At 41.2% G+C, this 26,167-nt stretch overlaps 1 protein-coding gene across 1 annotated transcript; it reads left to right on the forward strand.

Moving 5' to 3' along the window:
- Positions 1 to 20,937: 20,937 nt before the first annotated feature.
- On the forward strand, positions 20,938 to 25,889 carry ndufa4a (NDUFA4 mitochondrial complex associated a). Its single transcript, XM_052038624.1, has 4 exons — positions 20,938 to 21,086; positions 23,713 to 23,801; positions 24,512 to 24,572; positions 25,650 to 25,889. The coding sequence occupies exons 1-4, from the start codon at positions 21,045 to 21,047 to the stop codon at positions 25,704 to 25,706; spliced, it is 249 nt and encodes an 82-aa protein (XP_051894584.1). The 5' UTR covers positions 20,938 to 21,044; the 3' UTR covers positions 25,707 to 25,889.
- The last annotated feature ends 278 nt before the right edge of the window (positions 25,890 to 26,167 follow it).

A 26,167-nucleotide genomic window follows, 5' to 3' on the forward strand; every position in this document is an offset into this window, starting at 1 on the left:
GGGCTGAAGGGCATGTTCCTGTGTTGTACTATGATCTATTGCACATTATTTAAGCATGTATTTACTGATGCACAGCTGCTACTTCCTGTAAAGTACTATGTAAGGTTGATGCAACTGACTTGAGTAATTTCTTCTAACGTACAAGTGAATTTGCATCGGTACACCATAAAAACAGGCCGTGCAGTGTTTATGGTGCACGCAAGCCTCTTCAGCCATTTGTGGGGAGAATTTGGGTTCAGTTTTCGTAAATTCATTTTTCAGGATCTGTGTGTTCCCATGCGTCTGATTCCAACGTTCTCCTTGGTAGTACAAGTCACAGGTTTGAGGGATGAAGAAGACCAGCCACATAACTGATGCTGCAGATGGTACCTACAGCAGTTACCGTTCACTAATGATGGAAGGACTGAAGGTTTGGAACACCAATCAAATGGGCTGTTGTAAGGGGGACACAGAAAGACTCCCAAGGGATATCTGTGCAAGAGTGCGCAGGTGGTATATAATGTGGCGTCACCCACTTTCAAATGGCATTTTTTAAATGGTGAGGCATAGAAAAGGTTTTGAATAACATACAGTAGAGGGTGAATTAATGCCCTGTATTAGGGATGGTTTTCTAGATCAGTCTGTTAGGAAACCAACAAGGGAACGAGCTATTTAGGGACATGGAAATCCTTATCTGTAAACCATCAAAGGTTACTATGCAAATACAGCAAGCAATTAGGAAGGCAGATGGCATGTTAGCCTTTATTGCCATAGAATATGAATACATAAATAAAGCCACCTTACTGGAGTTACATTGGGGCCCAGCTGGACCATACCCAGGATGCTATGTCCATGTTTAGTGTCCCCACATAAGCATCAGTAAACTGAAGTCAATGAACATCAAGAAGAAATCACTCCAATGGTTGGAGTCATACTCCACACGAAGGAAGATGGTTGCGGTAGTTGAAGGTCAGTCATCCAAGCCCCAGGACAATACTTCAGGAGTTTGTCGGGGCAGTTACTAGGCCCAACCACCACCAAATGCTTCATTAATGATGTTGTTTACCAGCATAAGGTCAGAAATGTGGACGTTTGTTAGTGATTGCAAAATATTCAATTCCATTTGCAATCAAAAAGCTTGTCACAATCGTATCTTCGAAACGCTTCATGTAACCACATTGTAATACATTGAAGAATATGATGCACTGTCACTTGGCTAGTTTTTACTGTAATAGGTCTCAGGTCTTGCAAGGATTATCCACGTAATTGACAGTGGCTGACATCACCTGCCATGCATGCAGTACCTCTTTAGTCAGGTTGCATGCCCTGGGGTCTCAAACATACCGGAGAAATACCTTCACTTCACCAGCTGTCAAAGAGCTGCTGTGAGTATTGGTTGGTTCATCAATGTCTGTCTCTCAGCCTCGATTTTGCCAACTCTTATTTTGATTATATTTTAAGTACAGCTTTTGGAAAATGCAAGATTTTATCTTTTGTTTCAATACAGCTTTTTAATTTTAGCTGTTACCCTTTCAAGGATGCATATTTCCCTGATCTATCCATTAGCTGAGCTCATGTCACAGGCCCAAGAGTGTGTTTGTAATTTGTAAACAGCAATCTTGCACAAATAGCAATGTGATAATGATGAAATAATGTATTTTAATGATGTTGATTGAAGGATAAGTTTGAGAGCATTATCCTAATCGGAATTGTAAATAAATCTGATGTTTTTGCTCCTGTTGATTTTTAAGGGCTAATTCTGTGGTCTCATCTGGGACTAAAACTCAATGGGAGCCCAATGAGGCAAATTAAGAATGCACTTACCCATGATCTGTAGACTATTAAAATAAATTAATAGAAAAACATAGACTGTACTCCTGCACTTCACCCACTATGATCACAGGATATGCAAGGAGCATTGATTCAGTCCACTGTAGTAATGGCTGAACTTCCTGTTGAAAACATATATTGATAAATCCTATGAAGTTAATCAAATCTCTTGATGAAATGGCCTTTTTTCAATCATTACAGAGGTAGTATCACCTGGGAATTTTAAACAGTATCCATTGTTGGAACAGGAATCTCCATTACAGCATAGAGACAACTTTGCAAATATTTGTAGCATTGTACAAATAGCCAGCAATCGGGGTTCGATTCCGGTCGCTGTCTGTAAGGCGTTTGTGCGTTCTCCTGTGTCTGCGTGGGTTTCCTCCGGGTGCTCCGGTTTCCTCCCACATTCTAAAGACGTATGGGTAGGTTAATTTGGGGGTTTAAAATGGGCGGCGCGGACTCGTTGGGCCGGAAGGGCCTGTTACCATGCTGTAAATAAAATTTAATTTAAAATTTAAATAAATACGTATCAGCACAAGTCCAGGCTTTGTGCCAAACCAGCTATCAATGCAAATCAAATATAGTAAAGAGCCTGAGTCAAAATGCTTGTTTATTAGCTTATGGGATATGGGCAAGACTGGCAAGGCCCACATTTATTGTACATCCCCATAGCCCCTGAGAGGGTGATGGTGAGCCACCTTCGTGAACCACTCTTTTTTGGTCTGTTGAAAGGACACTGACAGTGCTCTAGCGTAGGGAGTTACAATCCTTCATTAATAATAAAGATTGTAAATAACCAACTATGTCTACATTCCATGTGGATTTAAATGTTTCATGTTAAATACGAGCTCTGAATACAATGTTCTCCTTGAGGAACCCCTTGCTTTCTATTTCACCTGGTACATTTGAAATAATTATTTCTTTTAAACCAATTTTCCTTCCCCCAGACTTACATGCATGACACACCACAGTCCTAATGGGAAAAGGATATAGCTAATCACAGGATCCATTGTGACACTGGAACTGGCAGCCAGGTGATGTATAAGATTTGCATAGAGTGATTTATTTGCCATTTATTGTCCCTGCTCTTGTCAATGAGTGCACCCAAAAAATTCAATTTTTGAATTTCTGACAATTTTTAAAAAATGTCCATTTTACATTCTTCTCACATATACCACTGAATGTGCTATTCCAATGTATGGGAAGTTGACACTACTATAGTCCTTCACACAAATGCCATTCTTTGCATGCAAGTCTAGTAAGCAAGTGTCACCAGATTATAGATTGGATCCGACTGCTCTTCACAGATATCTGCAGCACAGATCTAATCAATGAGTGAGAGTCAGAGATTTTTCCAATTAGATCTGGAGTCAGGGAGTGCTGCCCTTTCTTTTCAGTCTTATTTGTTTCCTATACTGAACCTTTTGGCATGTCCATTAGTAAAGACAAAGAGTGTGGTGATTCAGGAGCAAAGGCATTCAGATTAAGGTCTCCCTATACATGCATAAAGTCACCATCTTTTGCTCCAACCAGCAGGATGTTGGGGATGTGTTATTGTCTGAGCCTGTAATAAGATGTGAGATAGTCATGATTTTGATAAATGTGGCTCAAATCTTGTCTTTTTTCAAAATGCAGTCACAATCTTCCACTTTGGAAGTTCAAAGAAGAATCCATTTGCAGAGTCTATGTATGTGGCCCAGGGGAAGAAATGTCCCCAATTCCATGCTAATTCTGATGGCTGAGTCTTCATGTGGCTGCTTCAGGAGATGTGTAAGTGCTTGGTACGCAAACACCAGGTGTTATCTTACACTCAGGCCTTACTCCTCCACACTGAGAAGGGTGGGTGTGGCTACCCTGACTGAACAGATACAGGATCTTCGAGCAAAATGGATCACACATTGTTATCTTTCCCAGGTGGAGGGGTTCCTGAGAAGGAATCCTTTGGACTACAAGATTGCCAGGCAATGGTCAGCCCATAATATGTCCTGAGGGAAGAGTGCACCAATCTCCCCACATGGTCAACGCCAGAACCATTCAAGTGGTACCAGTACATGGCCTTTGTGGTTGTGAGGCTTCCTCTCTCTCTGCTGTCCCTCCTTCATGTAGCACAATGTTGTCCCAGAGGACACAGCAGCGACAATACCATGACCCATGTCCCCTGACAATGTTTTGAGTGAAGAGAGAGATGCATTTGTAACTGTCTCAGTTCAATCCTAATAGCTAATTCATACTGGTCTTTAGACTCCAGGATGTGTCCTGGGATATCTAGCAAGATAGACATCAATTGCTGCTGGCAGATCACCAGTTTAACCCTTTGATCTATTCAAGACTTGGTAGTCTTTCAGGAGAAGGAACCATTGATGACCTAATAGCTCAGTCTAAGGTCCATAACGGTCAAGCAAGGTGTGAACTATAGGACATATGCAAGAGAGCCATTTTGCAATGACACCCACTCCAAAACTACTTTGCACACAATGTAGAAGAAGGCAGTGACTTTGTGATGTGTTTTCTTTTAATATAATGTGTCATGTATGAATGGAATGTACTGGGTGCAAAAATGTTCTCTGTCTGTGCATGAGCTGAGCACATTTACCAAATTTTGTGCAATAATTTATTCCATTTAGAGGATGGAGAAGGGTGGGAATTAGAACTGACTCCAATCCTGTTGTCAACCACTGTTGTCAGACACATACCTTCCAATAAGATGTTTGAGATAGTAATCAGGAGTGAGCACCTACTTATTGAGCACATCAGGGAAGCAGTTATTGCATTTTTCTTTATATAGAATATTGTTTTACAATAAAATGATAATATTGTGGGGTTTTATTTAGCTTGTAAGCTTAAGGGTGTGGCACAGCTCTGGAATTAGAACTGGGCAGGCTACATTTGAAGGAGCCCTTAGACTGATGGAGGAATGTAAAATTCTAATCTAATTAAACACTAGTCTGATTTACAGCCTGTCTGTTGAGCTACAATATTCTTTTACTTCAGTGATCCAGAGACATGTATTTCATTGAATTGTCTGTTGCATTTCAGTTTATAAACTTACTGATATTACTATGTTTCTTTATAATTTATTACCTGAATTATGAAATCAAAAGATTATAGATTATAATAACTAGGACTGTATTATTAAGGCAAGGAAGAATATATTCTTCTCCCATTAGTGCAAAAAGAAGATTGCCAGATCTATAAAGGCAGAGCTACCTTTACTTTTTGTCTCATCTTGTTCTCATTGTCTTGTATTTGAGTTTAGTTGAGGATGAATTGATCTTGGCAAGTTAATCCAACAGATGACTGACAACTATAGGTTGGGGAACCTCCAGCTTTGCATCAATAGACTACTTAAAGTCCCCTGTAAAGACAACGGCTTTTATTCAATAAATACCTAATGACTTTCCCCCCTCCCTCCATTTATTAAAAGAGACATTTTCCATTAGTGGTTGTGATGAGAACTTAAATGGAAGCTGTCAAGAGGAAGCCGATGCACAGATGCTTTGGGGGAGATGTCAAAGAAGTGATGTGTAGTGAGCTCAGAACAATCAGGATCGTATACAATAATAACCATTCAAGCCTAATTGAAAAAGCTGTAGGGTCTTAAAGGGACTTCTCATTGGGGATGCTTGGATTTCACTTGAATCATCTGTTTTTTTTCCACACATCAATAATTATGCAAGTATTTCTTTCAACTACTTTAGCAAGAATTCAAACGAGTCCAAAATAGTCCCCTTCAGTGCAATTTACAACCCTCTAGTCTTCTATGAGAAACATGATTAAATTTTAGAGACACTAGAGACTGTAGATGCTGGAATCTGGATTAAATTTTGATCTTCTGGAAGAATAGATAACAGTTCTACATTGAACGCTCTGAATCCAATGACATTTCAGTCAATGAGTGAATGTAAAGCAAATTCAGTGCATCTGAATATGTTGTCCTTTTAGCACTGGAGCACCAATGCATTCTTCACTAACTTCTTCCTTTGTAAGTTGATTAAATTTGTCACTAGGACTTGCTTCAGTTGTCCTTGCATTACAGTATTTACTACACTATCAGATGGTAACACGTCATATTTGCAATTGGTGAGATTCCAAGCTCAATTTGGCCTGAATTAGAGAAAAGAAATATTCAAAAGATGCCGTCTACTTGCTCATCTACTGGAACAGTGTGGTCCACATGTGGAAAAAGGATCTTCAGATGTGGGTAATTGCATTTCTGTGATTGATTGCACTGTCTTCATTAGTTGAGACATGCTGGAGGAATGGCATGCTCACTTATGAACACAGTGCCAAAAGAACAAATAAACTGTTTCTCTGCCATTTTTACAAGTACTTTGAGTCATATTACGCCACTAATGAGATAGCACTCCTTGACATGCATCTATACATGCACCTATTTTTAGATAATATGTAATCACCTTTGACTCCTACCACAAGCTTCTTAAATTAGCCACAAATGTTACTATTCTCTGTGACCAATGTCTCAGACTGAACCAGATTCTTCACATCCTTGGCATCTTATTCAACCATGAATTCAGTATCAGCCACTTAATAATAGCAAGTGCTTACTTTCCCCTCGGGTCTATTGCACTCTTCAATGGCATCGTGGTTCATCTGTTCCCTATCTCCCCCTACCTGCCTTTGTTCTGAAACCTTTAATAGTCTTATCTCACGAAAACAGTCTCCTCTCTGCTCAGTTTTAGTCTGTTTATTGCTGTTGGAGTAGCCATATACACAACATGCCCGTAAGTGCAGGTCAAAGGCTGGGAATCCTGTGGCGAGTAACTCACCTCCCAGCTCCCCAAAGCCTGCCCACCATCCACAAGGCTCAAGTCAGGATTGCGATGGATTACTTGCTACTTGCCTGGATGAGTGCAGCTTCAACAACATTAAAGAAGCTCGACACCGTACAGGATAAAGCAACCCTCTTAATTGGCACCCCATCCACAACCATTCACTCGCTCCACCACCGACACACAGTAGCATCTGTTGCAGCATCTACAGGATGCACTGTAGCAACTCACCAAGACTTCTTAGACAGCACCTTCCGAATCCACGACCTTTACCAGCTAGAAGGGCAAGGACAGTAAAAGCATGGGATCACCACAACCTGAAAGTTGCCCTTCAAGCTGCACACCATCCCGACTTGAAAATATATCACCACTCCCTCACTGTCACTGGGTCAAAATCCTGGAACTCTCTCCCTAACAGCAATGTGGATATACCCACATCTCAAGGACTGCAGTGGCTCAAAAAGGCAGTTCACCATCACCTTCCCAAAGGCAATGAGGGATGGGCAATTAAGTGTTGGATCAGCCTATGAAGCCCACATCCCTTGAATGGATAATAAAAAAGGATTTTATCCTTGTCCCCTTTGGCCTTATAAAGACCGCACATTCCAACCTCCAAATTTCTGAGGCTGAGTAACTCAGAAACAGCCCCGATTATAGACCTAAGAAAGGCCACATCCTTACGATGACAGAATAACGAATTCTCAATCTGCTCCACAGGATTCCAGAATCATCACCAATCTTCCATACTTCACAATACAAAGCATTTTTTCAGAGAAATAAAACTGAACATTCATCCCTATGGTGTGAAAGCAGCTGTTTGTGCAGAGTACAGTTGGATGTGTTCTTGCTGCTGGTATACATTTTACGTGCATCTTTGTACATGGGCAAACTGAGATCGACCAAAAAGCACTTTTATGAGAAATCAAGATATTGGCGAAGTAACCACTAAGGCAGACGGTTTGGTTCTGTGAGAATGCCTGGAGTCATGTCAACCCACAGGAATTAAAAGCCAACTGCAACACAACAAACCTGGCCAATACATAAAGGGTAAAGCAGCCCAGTGGTTCCACTGGTGGTTTAGAAGCTCAGCCTACAAGCCCACGTTGCAAATTATTAAACTTGAGTTCAGAGAGTTTGGAATTTATGGATCAGCAGAAGGTTTGAAAAGAGTGCTCATTGAAAGGAAAACATACTTTACTGAGTAAGCAGTGAACAATAAAAATAATTTTCATTGAAACCTTTGATTAATTTAACATCTATAATTGCTGCCATTGTTAATCAGTTAACTGGAATGCAGGCTTTTGTGATAGCAAGCGATTCATTGATATAATCCAAGATTTGCAATACAATAGTTTCGAATCAAACACTTCCCAGAAATGCAGTTGAGTACAAGGTGGATGCATAATGTAGTAAATTCAATTCATACATGCGCACAGCAATGTGACCTCATTATTTGCTGACACTTATGTCCATATGCTCTTTAGAATATTCCTAATCATGTTGATCTAGTTAACTAAATAAGGTCTACTGCACCTTCAACTTCATTAAATCTTCCCTCATAATGTGAAGATTTATTGTGACAATCTTAAGGTAACATCATTGGATAACATCTTTGATTAATTTATTCTATTTATTTTTGAGAATGATGATCCGTTATATTTTTGGTGTGCGAGTATTATTTTGTAAGAAAATCACTTATTCCAAAATTTTAAATTTACAAAAAATGGTAATAAATATTATTTTTGTTCTGAAGAAGACTCCACACAAAACATGCTTTTTTTCTTCTTAAGAACGCTGCTAGACTGACTGTTGTTGTAACTTCTGTTTTCATTTCAGTTATTTATTTTCATTAGTTCCCTGTTTTGATATGTTCAATGGAGAGCAAAGTTTTATTGAAATTTATATTGCAGCATTACTAGAATATTATATTTTCTGTTTCATTTGCCTTCTCAGCTTAAAGGAGAAATAAAAACAATTTATTAGTCAATGTATAATAGAAGTCATGTTTTGTATGCTGATACTTAACATGCTTCAAAAGATTAAGCTAAAAAGTAACCTAAAGTTCCTTGAAGCCTGTTATCTAGTTTGAAGAATAGTTTAGCTAATTTGTTCCTTTTTATGCATTCTACATTTCTCACTCATGAAACCTTTACTTCTTAAAGCCACAGAATATTTTAATTACTATAATGATCTCTTTTAAGTTCGACACTAAAATTCTCAGAAGATCAAACTTTGCACATTAAAGCACATTCAGACAGATGTATTTTGTGTTCCATCTGTTTGCATGTTGGCTTCTAAACTCAACAGATGGGACTATTATCTCCCTTCGGACTGCCAGCTTCCTCCATTGCCTTCTTAAGGCTGATTTCATACAAGTTATGCATGAAGTTCATTCATTTTCTCCTTTGCCAATATGCCACACCGGATCTGGAAAAAAAGACATATCTTCTATAGAAAATTAATTCATAAACAGAATTTTTGTTTTAAGTGAAACCCTTCAAAATGGCAAAATATTTGCTTTATGACAATGTAAATTTTATTTTGTGTTGATTAATTCAAGTTCTTTTCCTCTGCATTTTTGCTTAAGCTAGCAGTATTGATATGCAAAATGCGTTTTCAGTGAATTGACAGAGTTCTGATTTGTGTATGGACTCCCCACATGGTGAGTTCTTGGCCAAACTTGACGAGACTGCTGGAGCATTGTTACAGGGGCTGCCAACATCATCTGCTGTCTTGCCCTTTCAAGCAGGTTTCTCAAGACTGCAAATGCCCAGGAACAGGTTGCACGTTCCATTTTTGGCTAGAGACTAATGCACAATTTGGGAAAAAATACTTGAGTATTAGAAGTAAAAATGGTGACAGGGAAAAAAAGAACAGAGAAGTGGAGAGTAAAGCAATTCAAAAAGTGTCCATGAAGAGTAAATGCAAATCTAGTTACATAACTGGCAATTAAAGTCAAATGTAACACCTTTGAACTAATTTTCTCCCCTCCCTTCATATTCAAACAATGTTAGTTCCTGGTTAGGATATTTCCCATGAACTCCAGTCACTTTCAATGAGGCTACTTGGAGAATCACAGCTCAGCTACTTTCTGTCCCTGGTAACAACTGTTAGATCTTCATCAGTTTCTCCTTTCTAAACCAGGGTTTTAAGGCTAATTTTTTTAGCTCATTTACAACTGTCCCAGCCACAATTAATTAACCTGGCATAGAACAGAGCTTGGAACCTTCTAAGCTAAGCACCTGCTAATGTATTAAGACAGCCTTACAATAATGTAAGTCTAAAAAAAACGAGAAAATATTGATTCCCAGATTCAAAAAGCAGCAATTCAATTACAACTTTTCATCAAAATTCTGATGACGATCTAAATATTAACCAACCTTTATCTTTCACATACTAACCTGAGGGGAATCTTCCTCCTTTTCTATTTTTTTTATATATACATACCTTTAAACTTCCGACTGATTTGATAAATAATACCTTTTCTAAGACTTTAAATTATTACCAAGGTATTCTTCTAATCATTTTTGCCAGCTGACAATATTCTTTATTCAATTGCATACAAGATAAAGTGTAGCAGTTAGCGTAACGCTTTACAGCACCAGTGACCCGGGTTAAATTCCGGCTGCTGTCTGTAAGGAGTTTGTATGTTCTCCCCATGTCTGCCTGGGTTTCCTCCGGGTGCTCTGGTTTCCTCCCACATTCCAAAGACGTACTGGTTAGGAAGTTGTGGGATGCTATGTTGGTGCCAGAAGCATGGCAACACTTGTGGGCTGCCCCCAGAACAGTGTACGCAAAAGATGTATTTCACTGTGTGTTTCGATATACATGTGACTAATAAAGATATCTTGTATAAAGTGCAACTGTATTTATAATCTTTCACAAATATTGAAACTCTACAACGGTCTAAACTCCCAATCTCCTCTGCTGATTCTTAAATCAACATTACATTTTTCATGTGTCTATTTTAAGCCCAGCCAACAGTAAATCATAAATAATTCTGTACAAGCATTTCTAAGATGTCAATATTACAGATATAAGTGGCAGAGACATCAAAACCAGCAGCAAGGTCAAGATGCTCAGGTTAACTCTATACAAGTAATAAGAATAGGGTGGCATAGAGCTTCAGCTGATAGAATCACTTCTTCACATTTCAACAGACCCAGGTTCAACCCTGACCTCTGATGCTGTTTGAGCATAGAACATTACAGCACAGTAAAGGCCCTTTGGCCCACAATGTTGTGTCGACATTTTATCCTGCTCTAAGATCTATCTAACCCTTCCCTCCCACATAGCCCTCCATTGTTCTATCATTCATGTGAATATCTAAGAGTCTCTTAAATGTCCCTTATGTATCTGCCTCCACTACCTCTGCTGGCAGTGCGTTCCACACACCCACCACTTTCTGTGTAAAAAACTTACCTCTGACATCCCCCCCATACATTCCTCCAATCACCTTAAAATGATGCCTCCTCGTGTTAGCCATTTTCACCCTGGGAAAAAGTCTCTGACTGCCCACTCAATCTATGCCTCTTATCATCTTGTACACCTCTATCAAGTCACCTCTCATCCTCCTCCGCTCCGAAGAGTAAAGCCCTAGCTTGCTCAACCTACCCTCATGAGGCATACCCTCCAATCCAGGCAGCATCCTGGTAAATCTCCTCTGCACCGTCTCTAAAGCTTTCACATCCTTCCCATAATGAGGAGACCAGAACTGAACACAATACTGTGTTTGTGTGTAGTTCACACATTCTCCCTGTGACTGTGTTGGTTTCCTCCAGCTTCTCCAGTTTTCTCCCACATCCCAAGGACATGTGGGTTGCTGGGATAATTGGCTGCTATAAATTGCCCCTCAATTGTAGGTCAATGGTGGAATTGTTGGGAATGTGGGAAATTAGTGGGGGAATGGGATTGTTCCATGAACTAGCATGGACTTGATGGGCTAACTGGCCTCCTTCTCTGTTGTAAGGAAATATGGATTATAGGCTACAACAACAATTCTGCAGTTCTTGGAGTGCAATACAAACTGCCTGAATACTGAGTGAACACATAAAGAGAACAATAATAACAAAATCAAGTTTGAGGATAAGTAATTAGTGCTAACAAATTGATCCTTAAGATTGAAAGGGTTCTTGTAAAACCAAATTTGATCAACTAAGTTTTAGCAGAGAATTCTGATTAAACGAGCTAGTTTGCTTTCTTCATTGTAGATGTAGCATATAATTGTGCTGCCAATTAAAGGGCTCTTTTGAAGCTTTACCTATCCACATGACCTTAATTTTCAGTTGTAGCATGTGGTATTTCTCTCAAATGGCAACTTGTCAAGAGTCATGATTTGAATCTCAAGATATCTTCAGAACTAAAAGTACCATTTGGTTTCACACTGGTGCCATATCTCTCAACACTGTAGAAGCAATTTTACATCATTAAAATCTTCACAGGGGATTGGGTGAATAAACAGCTAGTGCAGGTTACAGGTGGGATTCCTAATCAAAAAGAAATTAATAACATTGAGCCTAATTTCTGACAAGGATTGCACAGCTTTAGATTCAGTGGGAGCTCTCATGAGTAAAAGGTCAAAAAACGCTAAGCTGGACAATCCAACAAAAATACTAACACTTTAAAAATAATTTAATACTTTATTTTTAAAATTATTTTCCTCTCTTCCCTCTTGACACAGTCTTACTGTGTTATTCTCAGCATGTGAGAAAACATAGACAAAGTTTTGTCCAGTTTCCACTATGTTAGGTAACTGGATGAATCCCATTTGGCACATTGGTATTAGTGAGGACATGAAACTGACAGCACATCGTGGACTAGAAATTTGAGCCTAAGGGATTTTTTTCCATTGCCAACAATCTGAAAATATTTTTTTTTCTGGACAGGAACACAGTTGTGACTATTTCTGGGAATGGATTAGTCCACTCTGAAAACATGGCTGGGAACTTCTTAGCACAATGCTTGCTTACATTTTGATGTGTTTTCCACATCAGTTGTACACAAGATGATTTCATTCCTAATGCGACGCATGTTTTGGCCCATTGCAAGAGAAATGAGACCAAGCTGCCCTAGCAGTCACCACTGTTGGGCACTCCTGTGACAAATAGGACTTCATTGCACAGTACTGGATTGGGACTCATTTAAGATAAGTAGCATTCTTACCTTCATCTTTTGGGTCCACACCCCCCCTCCCCCCATAGTACTGATCCCTTCCATCTGCCACACCCATCCTGTGACCTGAGAAGGAGAGGAGTATGAAGACACAAGAGACTGCAGATGCTGGAATCTGGAGCTGGAGATCTCAGCAGTCAGGCAGCATCTGTGGAGGGGAGTGGATAGTTCGCATTTCCATCAAACGTTGACTGACCATTTCCCTCCATAGATGCTGCCCAACCTACTGGGTTCCTCCAGCTTTTGGTGTGTTGCTGAAGGAGGGGAGCACGACAGTTAATCCCAGCTAATTCAGCTCACACTGGGAACTGAGCTAGCATCTTCTCAATCTGAATATCTGAACTATTCCAAGAATGGATGCTGGATCAATGAGGGGAATTGATGTAACGGACGTTGAGTGGGCTCATGTACACATAGGGTTGAAGAGGGCAATGCAGTTGATGTGGTGTACATGGACATCCAGAAGGCTTTTGATAAAATGGCACAAAGCCAGCTTATCAGCAAGGATGAAGCACATGGCAAGAAAAGGGACATTAATAGCATGAATTTGAAGTTTGATAAGTACAGGAAGTCCCTGACTTACGAACGCCCGACTTATGAACGCCTGTACGTACGAACCGACCTCTGTAAAGCCTATTATTTTAAAAAATCGAGTTACACACAATGGTTTGTACTAACAAACGGGTGGACTACTTTGCGTGATGCTCAAAACGCGCTCAAAACACAACATAAATATAACATCATTATATTTATGATGTTTTAGGTACAATATATACTATATACTAAGACAAACATTTGACTAATTGACGCTAGATGTGAACTGTACGTAACTGTTCCGACTTACATACAAATTCGAATTACGAACAGACTCAAAAACGGAACTCGTTCGTAATCCGGGGACTTCCTGTAACAAACAGACAGAAGTCATGGTGAATTGTTGTCCTTCAGACTGGAGGAAAGTGAATAGTAGCATTTCTTAGAGATCAGTGTTGGGCCATTCTTTCTATTAATGATTCATCAGCTGAGGGAGGATGGTGGGTGGTTTCCTTGCCCACGTTTAACCTGATGCCAAGAGACTTCATGGATTCTGGAGTCAATATTGAGAATTTCCTGGAGGCTTCCTCTTGTCTTTCTACCACCATTGCCTCCTCTGGGCAGTCTGTCCAGCTGTCGGGGCTGGACATACCCAGGTACTGTAATGGAGGAGTCTGGCACATTGTTTGTGATGTATTATTTTGTGAATATGAATATGTCAAGCTGCTGTTTGATAGTCTTCAGGACAGTACTCTCAATTTAGACACCAGTCCCCAGAAATTTGTAAGGAGGACTTTGCAGGGGTAGCTGGAGTGGAAGCAACCTTGCATGTCCAAATTTGCTGGTCTACCCGCTCTTATTCTTTCTCTGTTTCAATGTAGAAGTTGTGGTACAAATAGGTTTTTGGGCCAATTTAGGGTCAACCATATCAGTAGGCTTGGAGTTATACACGGGCCAGACAAGAAAAAGGCAACAGATTTTGTCTCCTGAAAAGGACATTCGTAAATGTGCAAGAGTAAGGGATCAAATGAGAGGAAACAGTGACCTTCATAAGGTTTCCACTTTGCATATCAGCTACATGTGTAGCCTGTCAGAAGCTGCCAACTAAATTCCAGATTGCGGACAGCTTTGAACTGTGGGCCTGTGCCCACTAGGAATTCAGTTGAACCTATTTCACTTAGAGCCTCTATAATCATCCAGAGAGAAGAAATTCTTTTAATCTGTCTGTGGGTGAATATTAGTTTTCAAGATAAAGAGGCAGTGACTTAACCCAGAATATTCCCGTACTTTGACACAACATGTACCACCCACATACACCAAGAAGGCACCAGACCTAAATTATTACAAATTAACCCCATACATCATGGCAGTGGGGAAATTAATTCAGGCAATGGCCCAATATGGGAGAGAGATGGAGAGGCAGAATGGAAAAATATAAAAAAAAATCAGAAAGGATTCTCATTCTCATGGGACGAGGTAAATGTGCAGCACCAGTTTACCCAGGAAGAGAGGTAGCCTGGGATAGAGATTGGAGTGGAAGTGGCAGCTGGGGAACCACAATGTAGTACCTTCAGGAGGGAAGGAAAGAGAAGCAGCAAAACAAAACTGATGACAAGCTGACAGAGTAAAATAGTTTGAGATTCTTTTCGAACGTAGAACAGTACAGCACAGGAACAGGCCCTTTGGCCCACAATATCTGTGCTGAACACGATGCCAAATTAAACTAAATCTCTCCTGCTTGCACGTGATCCATATCCCTGCATATCCATGTGTCTATCTAAAAGCTTCTTAATTGCCACTATTGTATCTGCTTCCACCACTACCCCTGGCAGCCTGTTCCAGGCACCCACCATTCTCTACGTAAAGAACTTGCCTCATTTATCTCCTTTTAACTTGCTCCATTTCATTGAATTTTTCATTGCATTCACTCCATTTCATTTCTCCACTTGCTCAATTTCATTGACTGACACAAGCCCGGCCACAGTTTATTCTTGACTATTCCAATAACCTACCAGCTAATACTCCGCCTTCCCACACATGTGTCTACACACAAAACTCTGTGGATCATGTGCTAATTTGCACTGTCCCTTTTGCTTGTTACTTCCTTGCTCATTCTCCTACACTATTTCTTGCCCATCAGCACCTTGATTTTTTACATTTTCAATCTGGTTTTCAAATCTCTCCCTAACGTTCCCTATATTCTCTCTGTAACTTCCTCCACCTGTATAATCCTCCAAGAACGCTCCACTACTTCAATTCTGGTCTCTTCTGCATCCCTGATTTTCATTGCCCCACCATGGATGTCAATGCCTAAAGCTACCAAAACCCAAAGTTCTGCAATTCCCTCTCTGCCTCTGTCTTCTCTATTAAGGTGCTATTAAAACCTACATCCTTCACTCAGCTTTCAGTCACCAGTTCTAATTTGTCCTTTTAAGGCACAGGTGTTAAAATTTGATTTAATAATGATCTTGTACAGAACTCTGGAATATTTTACTTAATTAAAGATGATTTAAAATGTGTTAATATTGTAAATATTGGTTGCTTTAAAAGGTATGCATGATATTGTAGAATTTGCATTTTTATAGAGGTTCGTGGAGTTCATTTTGAGCTGAGATTTTCCACATAAATCCCACCAGTAATAATTCAAACAATATGATTTTTATAATGAGAGCCAATTAGTTTCTTAATGCAACAATCTGCTGCTCATTAAAACAAACACAAAGTACAAGATGTTATGTGCTGAATAAACCAGGTATTATGCTAGTATGTGCTCATTGTCTCTATAACAAACCATGGCTAGCCACATCCACCTAGAGTTGATAACAACACGAGGAAATATATTCATTTTTACGGGGCTGCGTCAGTTTAAGTTTAGTTGGCTGCACTGTTGCATCATGGGCCAGAAAGTCGTGAGTTCAACTTCCACTCAAGGACGCAACTGAGGCTGACACTCCAGTGTAACACCAAGGGAACACTATGTAGTCAAAAGTACTGTCCTTTGGATGAGTTGTTAAGTCAAGACCCCATCTGTTCTCTCAGATGGATGTAACGGGTTACACTACAAAGAAAAGGAAGATGTCCATGCCTTAGTCAATATTTATCCCTCTGTCAATAGCATAAGAAAAAGATCACCTGGTGATGTATGTGTGTGTGCAAATTCACTGTCTTCTACATGCCAACAGTAATACACATCAGGGATATTAACATATCAACAGAAATTGTAGAATGGACTCAGCAGGTCTGTTGAGGGATCAGGAAAGTTAACATCAGGTCAATAACCTTACGTCAAGATTAGAAAAAGTTAGAGATGTGACAATCTATAAGCAACTACGGGGAAATGGAAGAAAACAAAATGGAAGCTCAGTATTAATGCATGTAGTAACAAAACAAGAATATGAGAAAATAGAAGCAGAAGTAGGCCACTCGGCCCCTCAAACCTGTCCCACCATTCAATATGATCATGGCTGATCTGCCTAGGCCTCATCTCCACTCCTTAAAGAAACCCAATGTTCCAGCCTCCACAATACTCCAGGTAGGGAATTCCAGAGATTCACCAGCCTCTGCAAGAAGACTGTGGCAAATGTCTGGAATCTGGGTTCTCTGGAATGTCGAATCTGGTATCTGGAATCTTGTACCTGGGCTCTCTGTTTGACTATAGAGCGAAATGTTGAACAAACTCACCAAATCTTAGGATCTCCAACAAACATAATTCTTTTTTCCAATAGCTCCTCCAGCCTGACTCTGGCAGCCTTGACAAACAATATTGCAGTCCAGAGAGCAGCCAAGCACCTAATGGTGGTTCAGTCCTGAGCTAGGGTGCTGTCTGTGTGGAGTTTGCATGTTCTCCCTGTGACTGTGTGGGTTCCCACTGTGTGCTCTGGGTTCCTCCCACATCACAATCACTATCAGGTTTATTATCACTGATATATGACGTGAAATTTGTTGTTTTGCAGCAGCAGTACAGTGCAAAGACATAAAAATCTACAAATTACAAAAATAAATAAATAGTGCAAGAAAAAAAAGAAATAACGAGGTAGTGTTCATGGGTTCATGGATCGTTCAGAACTCTGATGGTGGAGGGGAAGAAGCTGTTCTTGAATCGTTGAGTGTGGGTCTTTAGGCTCCTCTACCTCCTCCCTGATGGTAGTAACATGAAGAGGGCATGTCCCACATAGTGAGGATCTTTAATGATGGATGCTGCCTTCTTGAAGCACCGCCTCTTGACGATGTCCTCGATGGTGGAGGGAGTTGTGCCAGTGATGGAGCTGGCTGAGTCTACAACCCTCTGCAGCCTCTTGCGATCCTGTGTATTGGAGCCTCCATACAAGCCTGTGATGCAACCAGTCAGAATGCTATCCACCGTACATCTATAGACATTTGTAAGAGTTTGTGGTGACCAAATTTCCTCAAACTCCTAATGAAGCAGAGCCGCTGGCGTGCCTTCTTTGTGATTGCATCAATGTATTTGGCCCAAGATAGATCCTCTGAGACGTTGATGCCCAGGAACTTGAAGCTGCTCACCCTTTCCACCGTCGACCCCTCAATGAGGACTGGTGTGTGTTCTCCCAACTTCCCCTTCCTGAAGTCCACAATCAATTCCTTGGTCTTGCTGATGTTGAGTGTGAGGTTGTTGTTACAACACCACTCAACCAGTCGATCTATCTCACTCCTCGAAGCCTCCTCATCGCCATCTGAGATTCTACCAACAACAGTGGTGTCATCTGCGAATTTATAGATAGAGGTTGAGCTGTGCATAACCATTAAGCTTAGCTATTCTGTCTACAGCACTAAGAGTAGACAGAGTAGAGCACTGGGCTAAGCACACATCCTTGAGGTGTGCCTGTGTTGATAGTCAGCAAGAAGGAGATGTTCTTACTGATCTGCACTGACTGTAGTCTCCCAATAAGGAAGTCAAGGATCCAGTTGCAGAGGAAGGTACAGAGGCCCAGGTTTTGAAGATTGGTGGTTCGTACTGAGGAAATGATGGTGTTGAACACTGAGCTGTAATTGATGAACAGCAGCCTGACGTTTGTCTTGCAGTTGTCTAGATGCTCCAAAGCAGGGTGGAGAGCCAGTGAGATTGCGTCTGCTGAAGACCTGTTGTGGCAGTAGGTGAACTGCAGCGGGTCCAGGTCCTTGCTCAGGCAGGAATTAATTCTAGCCATAACCAACTTCTTGAAGCACTTCATTATGGTAGATGTGAGTGTTACTGGGTGATAGTCATTGAGGGATTGAAGATGTCTTTGGATACTCCAGCCATTTGGTCGGCACATCTCAAAGATATGCAGGTTGCTGGGTTAATTGGCCACTGTAAATTGCCCCCAGTGTGTGGCTAAGTGGTGGAATCTGGGGGGAGTTGATGAAAACATGAGGAGAATAAAATAATGGGATTAATGTAGGATTAATGTAAATGGGTGTTGATGGTTGGTACAGACTCGATAGGCTTTCTGTGCTGTATCCCTCTCTGACTGTATGACTCTAATGCTGCATTTAAAGAGGTGGTAATCTAAAAGATAGGAGAATTCACAAGGGAAATGATTCTATAAGGAAAGGGAGGTGGAACAAGTAAAGCAACAGAAGACATTTTATATATTTTGTTATAGAAGGAAGCCATTCAGCCCATTGAGTCTTTGTTGGTTCTCAGGGCAATCCGTTCAATTCCATTCTGTCCCTGATCTCCCTGGAACCCTTTCTCTCTCACTTGTCACCCACCCACATTACAGGTAATTTACAGTAACCAATTAAGCTGGGATGTGGGAGGAAACTAGAACACCTGGGGAAACCCATGTGGTTAAAGGGAGAACGTGCAAACTCCACACAGACAGCGCCAGAGATCAGGATTGAAACCGGGTTGCTGGAGTTGTGAGGCAGCTGCACCACCCTCTGTAACACTGTGCCACACACTAAATGCATCCAGAGGACATTTGAATGTGAATCCTCATAAATAGCTATCGTTTGAATAAAAAATGTCAGTAGTTATTATGTGGAGGTTCAACTCAATGTTGAATCCAGAAGGCTGTAAAATGCTGAACAGAGATTCCAGAGCTGTTTGAGTTAATATTGTCCTTTATTAGAGCAGTAGAGGAAATCAAGCACTGGAACACTGTGCACAGTTTTGGTTCCTTTACCTATAAGGATACAGTAGAATCAGAGAGAGTCCAAAGGAGATTTGCCGGGCTAATCCCTGGGATGAGAGGGTTGTCCTATCAAGAGATGCTAAATTATTTGGGTTTGTATTCCTTGGAGTTTAGAAGAATGAGTGATGACCTTATTCAAATGTATAAGTAAACTTGCCAAGGTAGATGCACTGGTGGGAGAGTCACAAACAAGGGGACATAACTATAAAATAAGGGACTGGTCATTTAAAAATGAGATGTGTACCCAATTCTCTCGTGAATCTCTGGAATTCTTCCCCACCCGAGAGTGGTAGATCATTAGGTATATTTAAGGTGAAAATAGACAAATATTTGAAAGATTGAGGAGAGTTATGAGGAAACTGGCACAGAAGAGTTGAAGCCAGCATGGATCAGTTAGGATCATATTGAATGGCAGGGCAGGCTTGAGGGGCCAGGTAGTCTACTCCTGCTCCCATTTTGTGTTCTTGTGCTAAACCTGCACCTTCTTGTCTTGGATACACCCAGCAATGCAAAAGGTGTTTACTATACTCCTCATTGGCAGGGAACTTTGGGCAGAGGGTGTTGGGAGAAATTAAGGCAGAACTAGGATGTCACATGGTGAACAATCCCTTCAGAATAGTTCTCTCCCTTTGGAGTGCTGAAAGAGAAAGGTGTGTTTGGGCAGTGTCAGACTGTATGTAAAACATGGAAGCTGGAAGAATGGAAGAGGAAATTTCATTGTTTAGGGAGAGCAACAATCTGCTGGAGGAACTCAGGTTGAGCAGCATCTGTAGAAAAGAAATTGTTGACATTTTGGGTCAAGGCCATGCATGAATCCTGATAAAGGATTTCGACCCAAAATGTTGACATTCTATCCCACAGATGCTGCGCGACTCATTGAGTTCCTCCAGCAGATTGTTTGTTGCTCCGGTCTCCAGCACCTGCAGTCTCTTGCATCTCCACTGTACTACTCCACTGCAGCACCTCTTTGAGGTATGCTGACTTTGAAGAAGTCTGTGTCTCCAGGTTTAGGGAGAGATGGGAAGGTGTGGGAACACAGGTATGCACAGCATAACCCACAGAGCAGCAGACCATGTCAACCAAGTCAGAGGGGCATCCAAGTTTCATGTAAATAAAGTACTTTGCTAAAAACCTCTACAGGAGAGGCATTGAAAGGAGAAGGAAAATAATGTGCACCTTTTATACTCCTGAAAATAAAAGTTGCAACAACTTTAAGGCTACAATTGCATCCCAGACGGTGCGCAGCCCGACCCAGGCTGCCTGCCCGCACTCCCCCAGCTGGGCTCACACGTGACACCCGCTGCGGTATGCTCCGATCACGTGACCGCGCACCGCAGCGGAGCCCTCGGAGATTGGGGGCTTAATCTGCCAGCATTAGTTAGGTAGCCACATTTCTTGCCAGATTTTCAGCGTTAGAATGAAGAAATGGGTTTTATTTAAACTTAGCGATTTATCATTTTTTTAAAATTTCAAAATCGACGTGAATGTTTCTGAGTGCGGACTCACGTGAAGGAATTGCGCTCAGGGATGGGTGTGGTCCACTGGGCTGCAGGACCCAGAGGTGACTTTGCGCGGGCGGCGGGCGGGCGGAGGAGCTGGCGCCATGTTCCGACTGATGTACCAGCAGGCGAGGAGCCACCCCAGTGTGAGCAGCGGGCGGCGGGGCAGGGGTCTCACCCCCGCCGGCCTTTTGGGCGGCGGCGGAGGACGGGAGGGGATCGGTGGCGGGGAGAGGACGTGGGTTGGGGTGGGGGGGGGACTAGAGGACGTGGGGATGGGAGAGGGCAGGAGGCAGGAGAGGGGGTCGGGGCGGGAGGTAAGGAGGGGTGGGGTCGGAGCGGGGGGGGGAAGGAGAGGGGGTGGGGTCCGGACGGGGGGGGAGAAGGAGAGGGGGTCGGGGCGGGAGGTACGGAGGGGTGGGGTCGGAGCGGGGGGGGGAAGGAGAGGGGGTAGGGTCCGGACGGGGGGGGGAAGGAGAGGGGGTCGGGGCGGGGGGGAAGGATGGGTGGGGTCGGAGCGGGGCGGGGGAGAAGGAGAGGGGGTCCGGGCGGGGGGGGAAGGAGGGGTGGGGTCCGGGCGGGGGGGGGGAGGAGAGGGGGTCGGGGCGGGGGGGGGAAGGGGGGGGGGTCCGGGCGGGGGGGGGAGGAGAAGAGGGGGTGGGGTCCGGGCGGGGGGGGGGGAGGAGAGGGGGTGGGGTCCGGGCGGGGGGGGAAGGAGAGGGGGTGGGGTCGGGGTGGGGGCAGGGAAGGGGACGGTAGGGTGGGGGAAGGAGAGGATGGGGGAGGGAAGAGGACAGAGTCACAGGGAAATGGGGTGGGGGCATTGAGTGGGGTGTGGGTTTTGGCGGGAGTGTAGGTGGGTTCATGTGGAGATATGGTGTGGGACAGGGTGGGGGAGATGTCATGGGTTGGGATTATGGGGACATGTGGGGTGGTGATACTGCCAGGCAGGTTCGGGGAAGTGGGTGATGTGATGGGGCTGAGTTGCAGGGGGGAGAAGGTGTGAATGAACTACAGTGTGGTGCAGGCCATATTCTAGCGTTAACCCATGTCCCATGCATTCCCTTTTTTTTTACATGTTTGAATTCATTCACCCCGTTGAGTTGAAAAATTTGGATTGAGTCCATCAAAAGTATGAGAATGGGCACCAGTTTAGTCAGGTCTGGCTGCACGTGAGGTCTGATCAGCATGTGATTAGAACACGTTTGCTGACAGCAGCCGTTTTTTTTACTTATGTCTTTGAATTGCATAATGTTTTATTTAATGTCAGTTAACTTTCCTTCCTTTCAAATGATCTTTTAGCCATGATTTTAAATTCCCACTGGACTTTATTAATTTCAGATTTTCTGATTATAGACTTGCCTGTTTAAATTACGGATAATCTGAATCGTGATGAGATGACATTGATTTCAACAGGGGCTGCAGTTTTTGATTCTGAGCTATGAGTTTTCCAATCCATGAGAAACAGCACTTGGGTTACATGCTGTCCACATTGAGGACTCTAGTGATGACAGCCTCTGTTTTCAATCAATTATATTGGCATAATTTTTTTTATTAGTGCAGATACTCCATTTTCTTTATTACAAACTAGTGGATGATATAATGGGTTGTAATTGAGTTGAGATTAAAACATCACTTGGTTTCTAGCTATTTGAAAGTGCCAACATTATCCCATTTGGTCATGTTCTGAACTGACAAGATACTGACTTCAGTGGTATTGGTTTATTTTTACTCAACTATAAAGGCTCAGTTGGACAAGAGTTTTGCAAACATCGAAATCGCTACAATCTGTACTAAATTAAATTATTACCTAGGCAATTTTGTTTTGCATGGATTTGTTAATACACCTGAACATTTCAAAAAAATTTGAAAGATGGGCTGGAGTGAAATCTTTTTCCTCTTGTCATGCATTCAACCATGCTGTCCCTCTGTTATCTGCCTCGAGATATTTCTGTTGCACATGATCAGTTAAGCACTATGATATTTTGGTAGAATGGATGCAAAATTCTTGGATGTGGAATAAACTAGGATCACAAATACAAATGTACGTTAGAGAGGGGAATGAGGTTTCGTACAATCCATATTGTCTAAAATGTTGGCTTTTGTGGAATTTGATAATTTGGACCAATGTTAATACACTTACAAGGTTACTTTTTAGATGGCAAACTAGTTTTTTCCCTTGACATTAATTTGCTTATTCAGAATGTTTGCAGAATACTAAAATTTTATGGAAAAAATATAAATAGGTAACAAGATAAAGTTTATGCAAATTATCTGTTGGGTAGGAAAGAGCACTTTTTGACATAGCAGTAAATAGGCACAGTGTGGAAAATTCATAATTGTAAAATTGTAAGGTTTAGCATTTCTAAATGGATGCACTGTCTTAATAGAAGTGTAAATAGAATAAATATGTTGCCATTGATGGACTATTCTGTGGTCTTTGGATGATAACTTGGTTATATTAAATGTATTTACTTCCTATGATAGGTTAAATATTTGAACATTGGGGTGTGAGGTTATTGATCTGATTTTGTTTCTTGCTGCATTCCTGGAGATAGGCTTGGGCAAAAAGGTAGCTGCTGATAAGAAGTGACAATAAATGAACTTGAAAGTTCAAATAACTGTTGACCATGATTTGCTGTATAGTGAATCTTAATATGATAACTCTTGAACAAATTCATTTCCTAGTTGTTAGTTTTCTGATAACTTCCATTTGATCCAGTTGTGAGTTTATTGTTGTACATTAACTACTTTTTTTTATATCTTTGTTAGCTAATTCCACTGTTTGTTTTCATTGGATCTGGAAGTATTGGAGCGAGCCTTTATCTCCTGCGGCTTGCTCTCCGCAACCCTGATGTTTGGTAGGTGACTGTAATTCTGTAACACTTGTGGTTGGGTGTAAGTTACTTCGACTGTGTATTTATTCACTCAATGAGTACTGTCATGTGACAGTGAAAGCAATTGCTCATGTGACTGCCTTCATTACAGTATCATCTATTGAATGTTAATGTTCTTTAAATTGCATGTCATAAATTTTTTAATGACAAGATTCCTTATTGAATCACTTGTGCATTAACAGCTGAATCCAGATTTCCTGGCGTAAGGTCCATATTAGCACGGACAATAGTTCTTAATTTTAACTTCAGTGAAGGATGTATTGATTAGAATGAGGTTGAAGTGTTTTGATTTTAAGAATGTAACATGTCCAAACGTTATTGTCCTTGAACAGTTCTTGGTCACATACTTTAGGAAGGGATGTGTAAAATGAGTTTTTTAATAATGTGCAAAAATTGTTTTCAACACAAGGATTGAGAAATGAGATGTGGCTATAACAGGAAGGTTTTAACCAGAAATTTGTGGGAGAAAAAAACACTTTCTATTTATGAGTCGATTAAAGGGCCATGTTTTTCAAAAGTCAAATAAAGTTTTTTACAAATTGAGTTTATTAACATATGCGCAAGTACATGTATGCACAGGTGCAATGAAAAACTTACCTGCAGCAGCATCACAGGCACATAGCATGAGACATAATGTTCATTGCTAACTACGTAATCTCCCTTCTGCCATATAGTTGGAATCACAAGAGCAACCCTGAACCATGGAATAAAATTGCACCTACTGACCAGTACAAGGTAACCTTTTTTATTTATCGTAGCAGAGCTGATTTGATTATTGAACACTCTTCTGTTACTGTCTTTTTATCCTGGGTTCATGGTTGTATGTATGACTTAATTTTTGGAATATAGCCATTATTAAAACCAGGGTATAAAATTGGACCAAAGGCCACATGGAATCGATTGCACAATTCTTTCCCAAGGAATATTTCATGTGTTGTTTTGGATCTGGAATGAACTTGAGTATGATTGAAGTAACATTTCATAATAATTTTCTTCTCCACCCCTTATCATGTTATCCACATGGAGAGGTTAATGTTAGTCAGAATCAGGTTTATTTTCATTGACTTTTATGTTGTGACATTTGTTGTTTTGTGCCAACAGTACAGTGCAGAGACATAAAATTCCTATAAATTACAAAATAAATAGTGCATCAAAAGAAATAAAAGTAGTACTTGTGGGTTCATGGACTGTTTTAGAAATCTGATGGCAGAAGGGAAGAAGCTTTTCCTAAATCATTTAGAGTGAGTCTTCAGGCTCCTGTACCTCTTTCCCCCTGATGGTAGTAACGAGAAGAGGGCATGTCCTGGATGGTGAGGGTCTTTGGTGATGGATGCTGCCTTCTTGAGGCACTGCCTCTTGAGGATGTCCTCCAAGGTGGGGGATATGCCGGAGATGGAGTTGGCTGAGTCTATAACCCTCTTCAACCTCTTGTGATCCTGTGCATTGTTCATACAGTTGTAGAGGTGTATAAAAACATAAAGTAACAGTATTGTTGAGCAACTAAATTTATAAAAGTATTAACAAAAGTGGGCAAAACTGGCAAATTGATGTTAATGTAAGCAAATGAGAGAAATCTAGTTTGGAGCTTAAAGATTAATGGGACTGCTTTCCAAATGGTGAAATGCAAAATCTGTGGAGATTTACTGAGCCAATTTTCAGATTCCTTTAGCGCATCATAAAGGTTTGAGTACAGTAGAATTGCGTTAAAAGTTTTTTCTAGCTCCTGTATAGAATGTTAATTGGCAGACAAGTTTCATGTTAATTAGACTTTTCAGTCTAACATCTTCTCGATTAATCTTTTTTTGTTAATAGTTCTTTTCGGTGAACATGGACTACAGTAAACTGAAGAAGGATCGACCAGACTTTTAAATGCTGATAAATGAGTTTCTTGTCCGGGTGGCTTTTCTGCTCCGTAAAGCTCACTGCAAAATGTGGTCTGCTACTACTGCTTTGTGTTCACCAGTTTCATTGGACCATTCAGTAGCCAGATATACTACTGAACCTAATTTGTGTATATACAGACTATAAATGTGAATAAACTGGTGTCCTCTATTTCACTTGTCTGTCTGTTATTGTGTATGGGTAATATCTGCATTTGGCAACAATGCAAGCTCATCAATATAAAAACAGAAATAAAACAAATTGTACTTGGAAGCGTTTCTGTCCAAGGTGATAGAAAAACAAATGGCAATGCTGTTTAGATGCAGAGAAGACTGATGAGTGTAAACTAGATTCTGACCTTCGTTATGACGATCTTTTCCTAAATTTTAAGATTTCCCATCTTGAAAGGTCTAAAGCATCCATCACCTTGGTTGCCCTTGGATAAAGTT

This window comes from Pristis pectinata, chromosome 25 (assembly GCF_009764475.1).
Source record: "Pristis pectinata isolate sPriPec2 chromosome 25, sPriPec2.1.pri, whole genome shotgun sequence".
Classification (NCBI taxonomy): Eukaryota; Metazoa; Chordata; class Chondrichthyes; order Rhinopristiformes; family Pristidae; genus Pristis; species Pristis pectinata.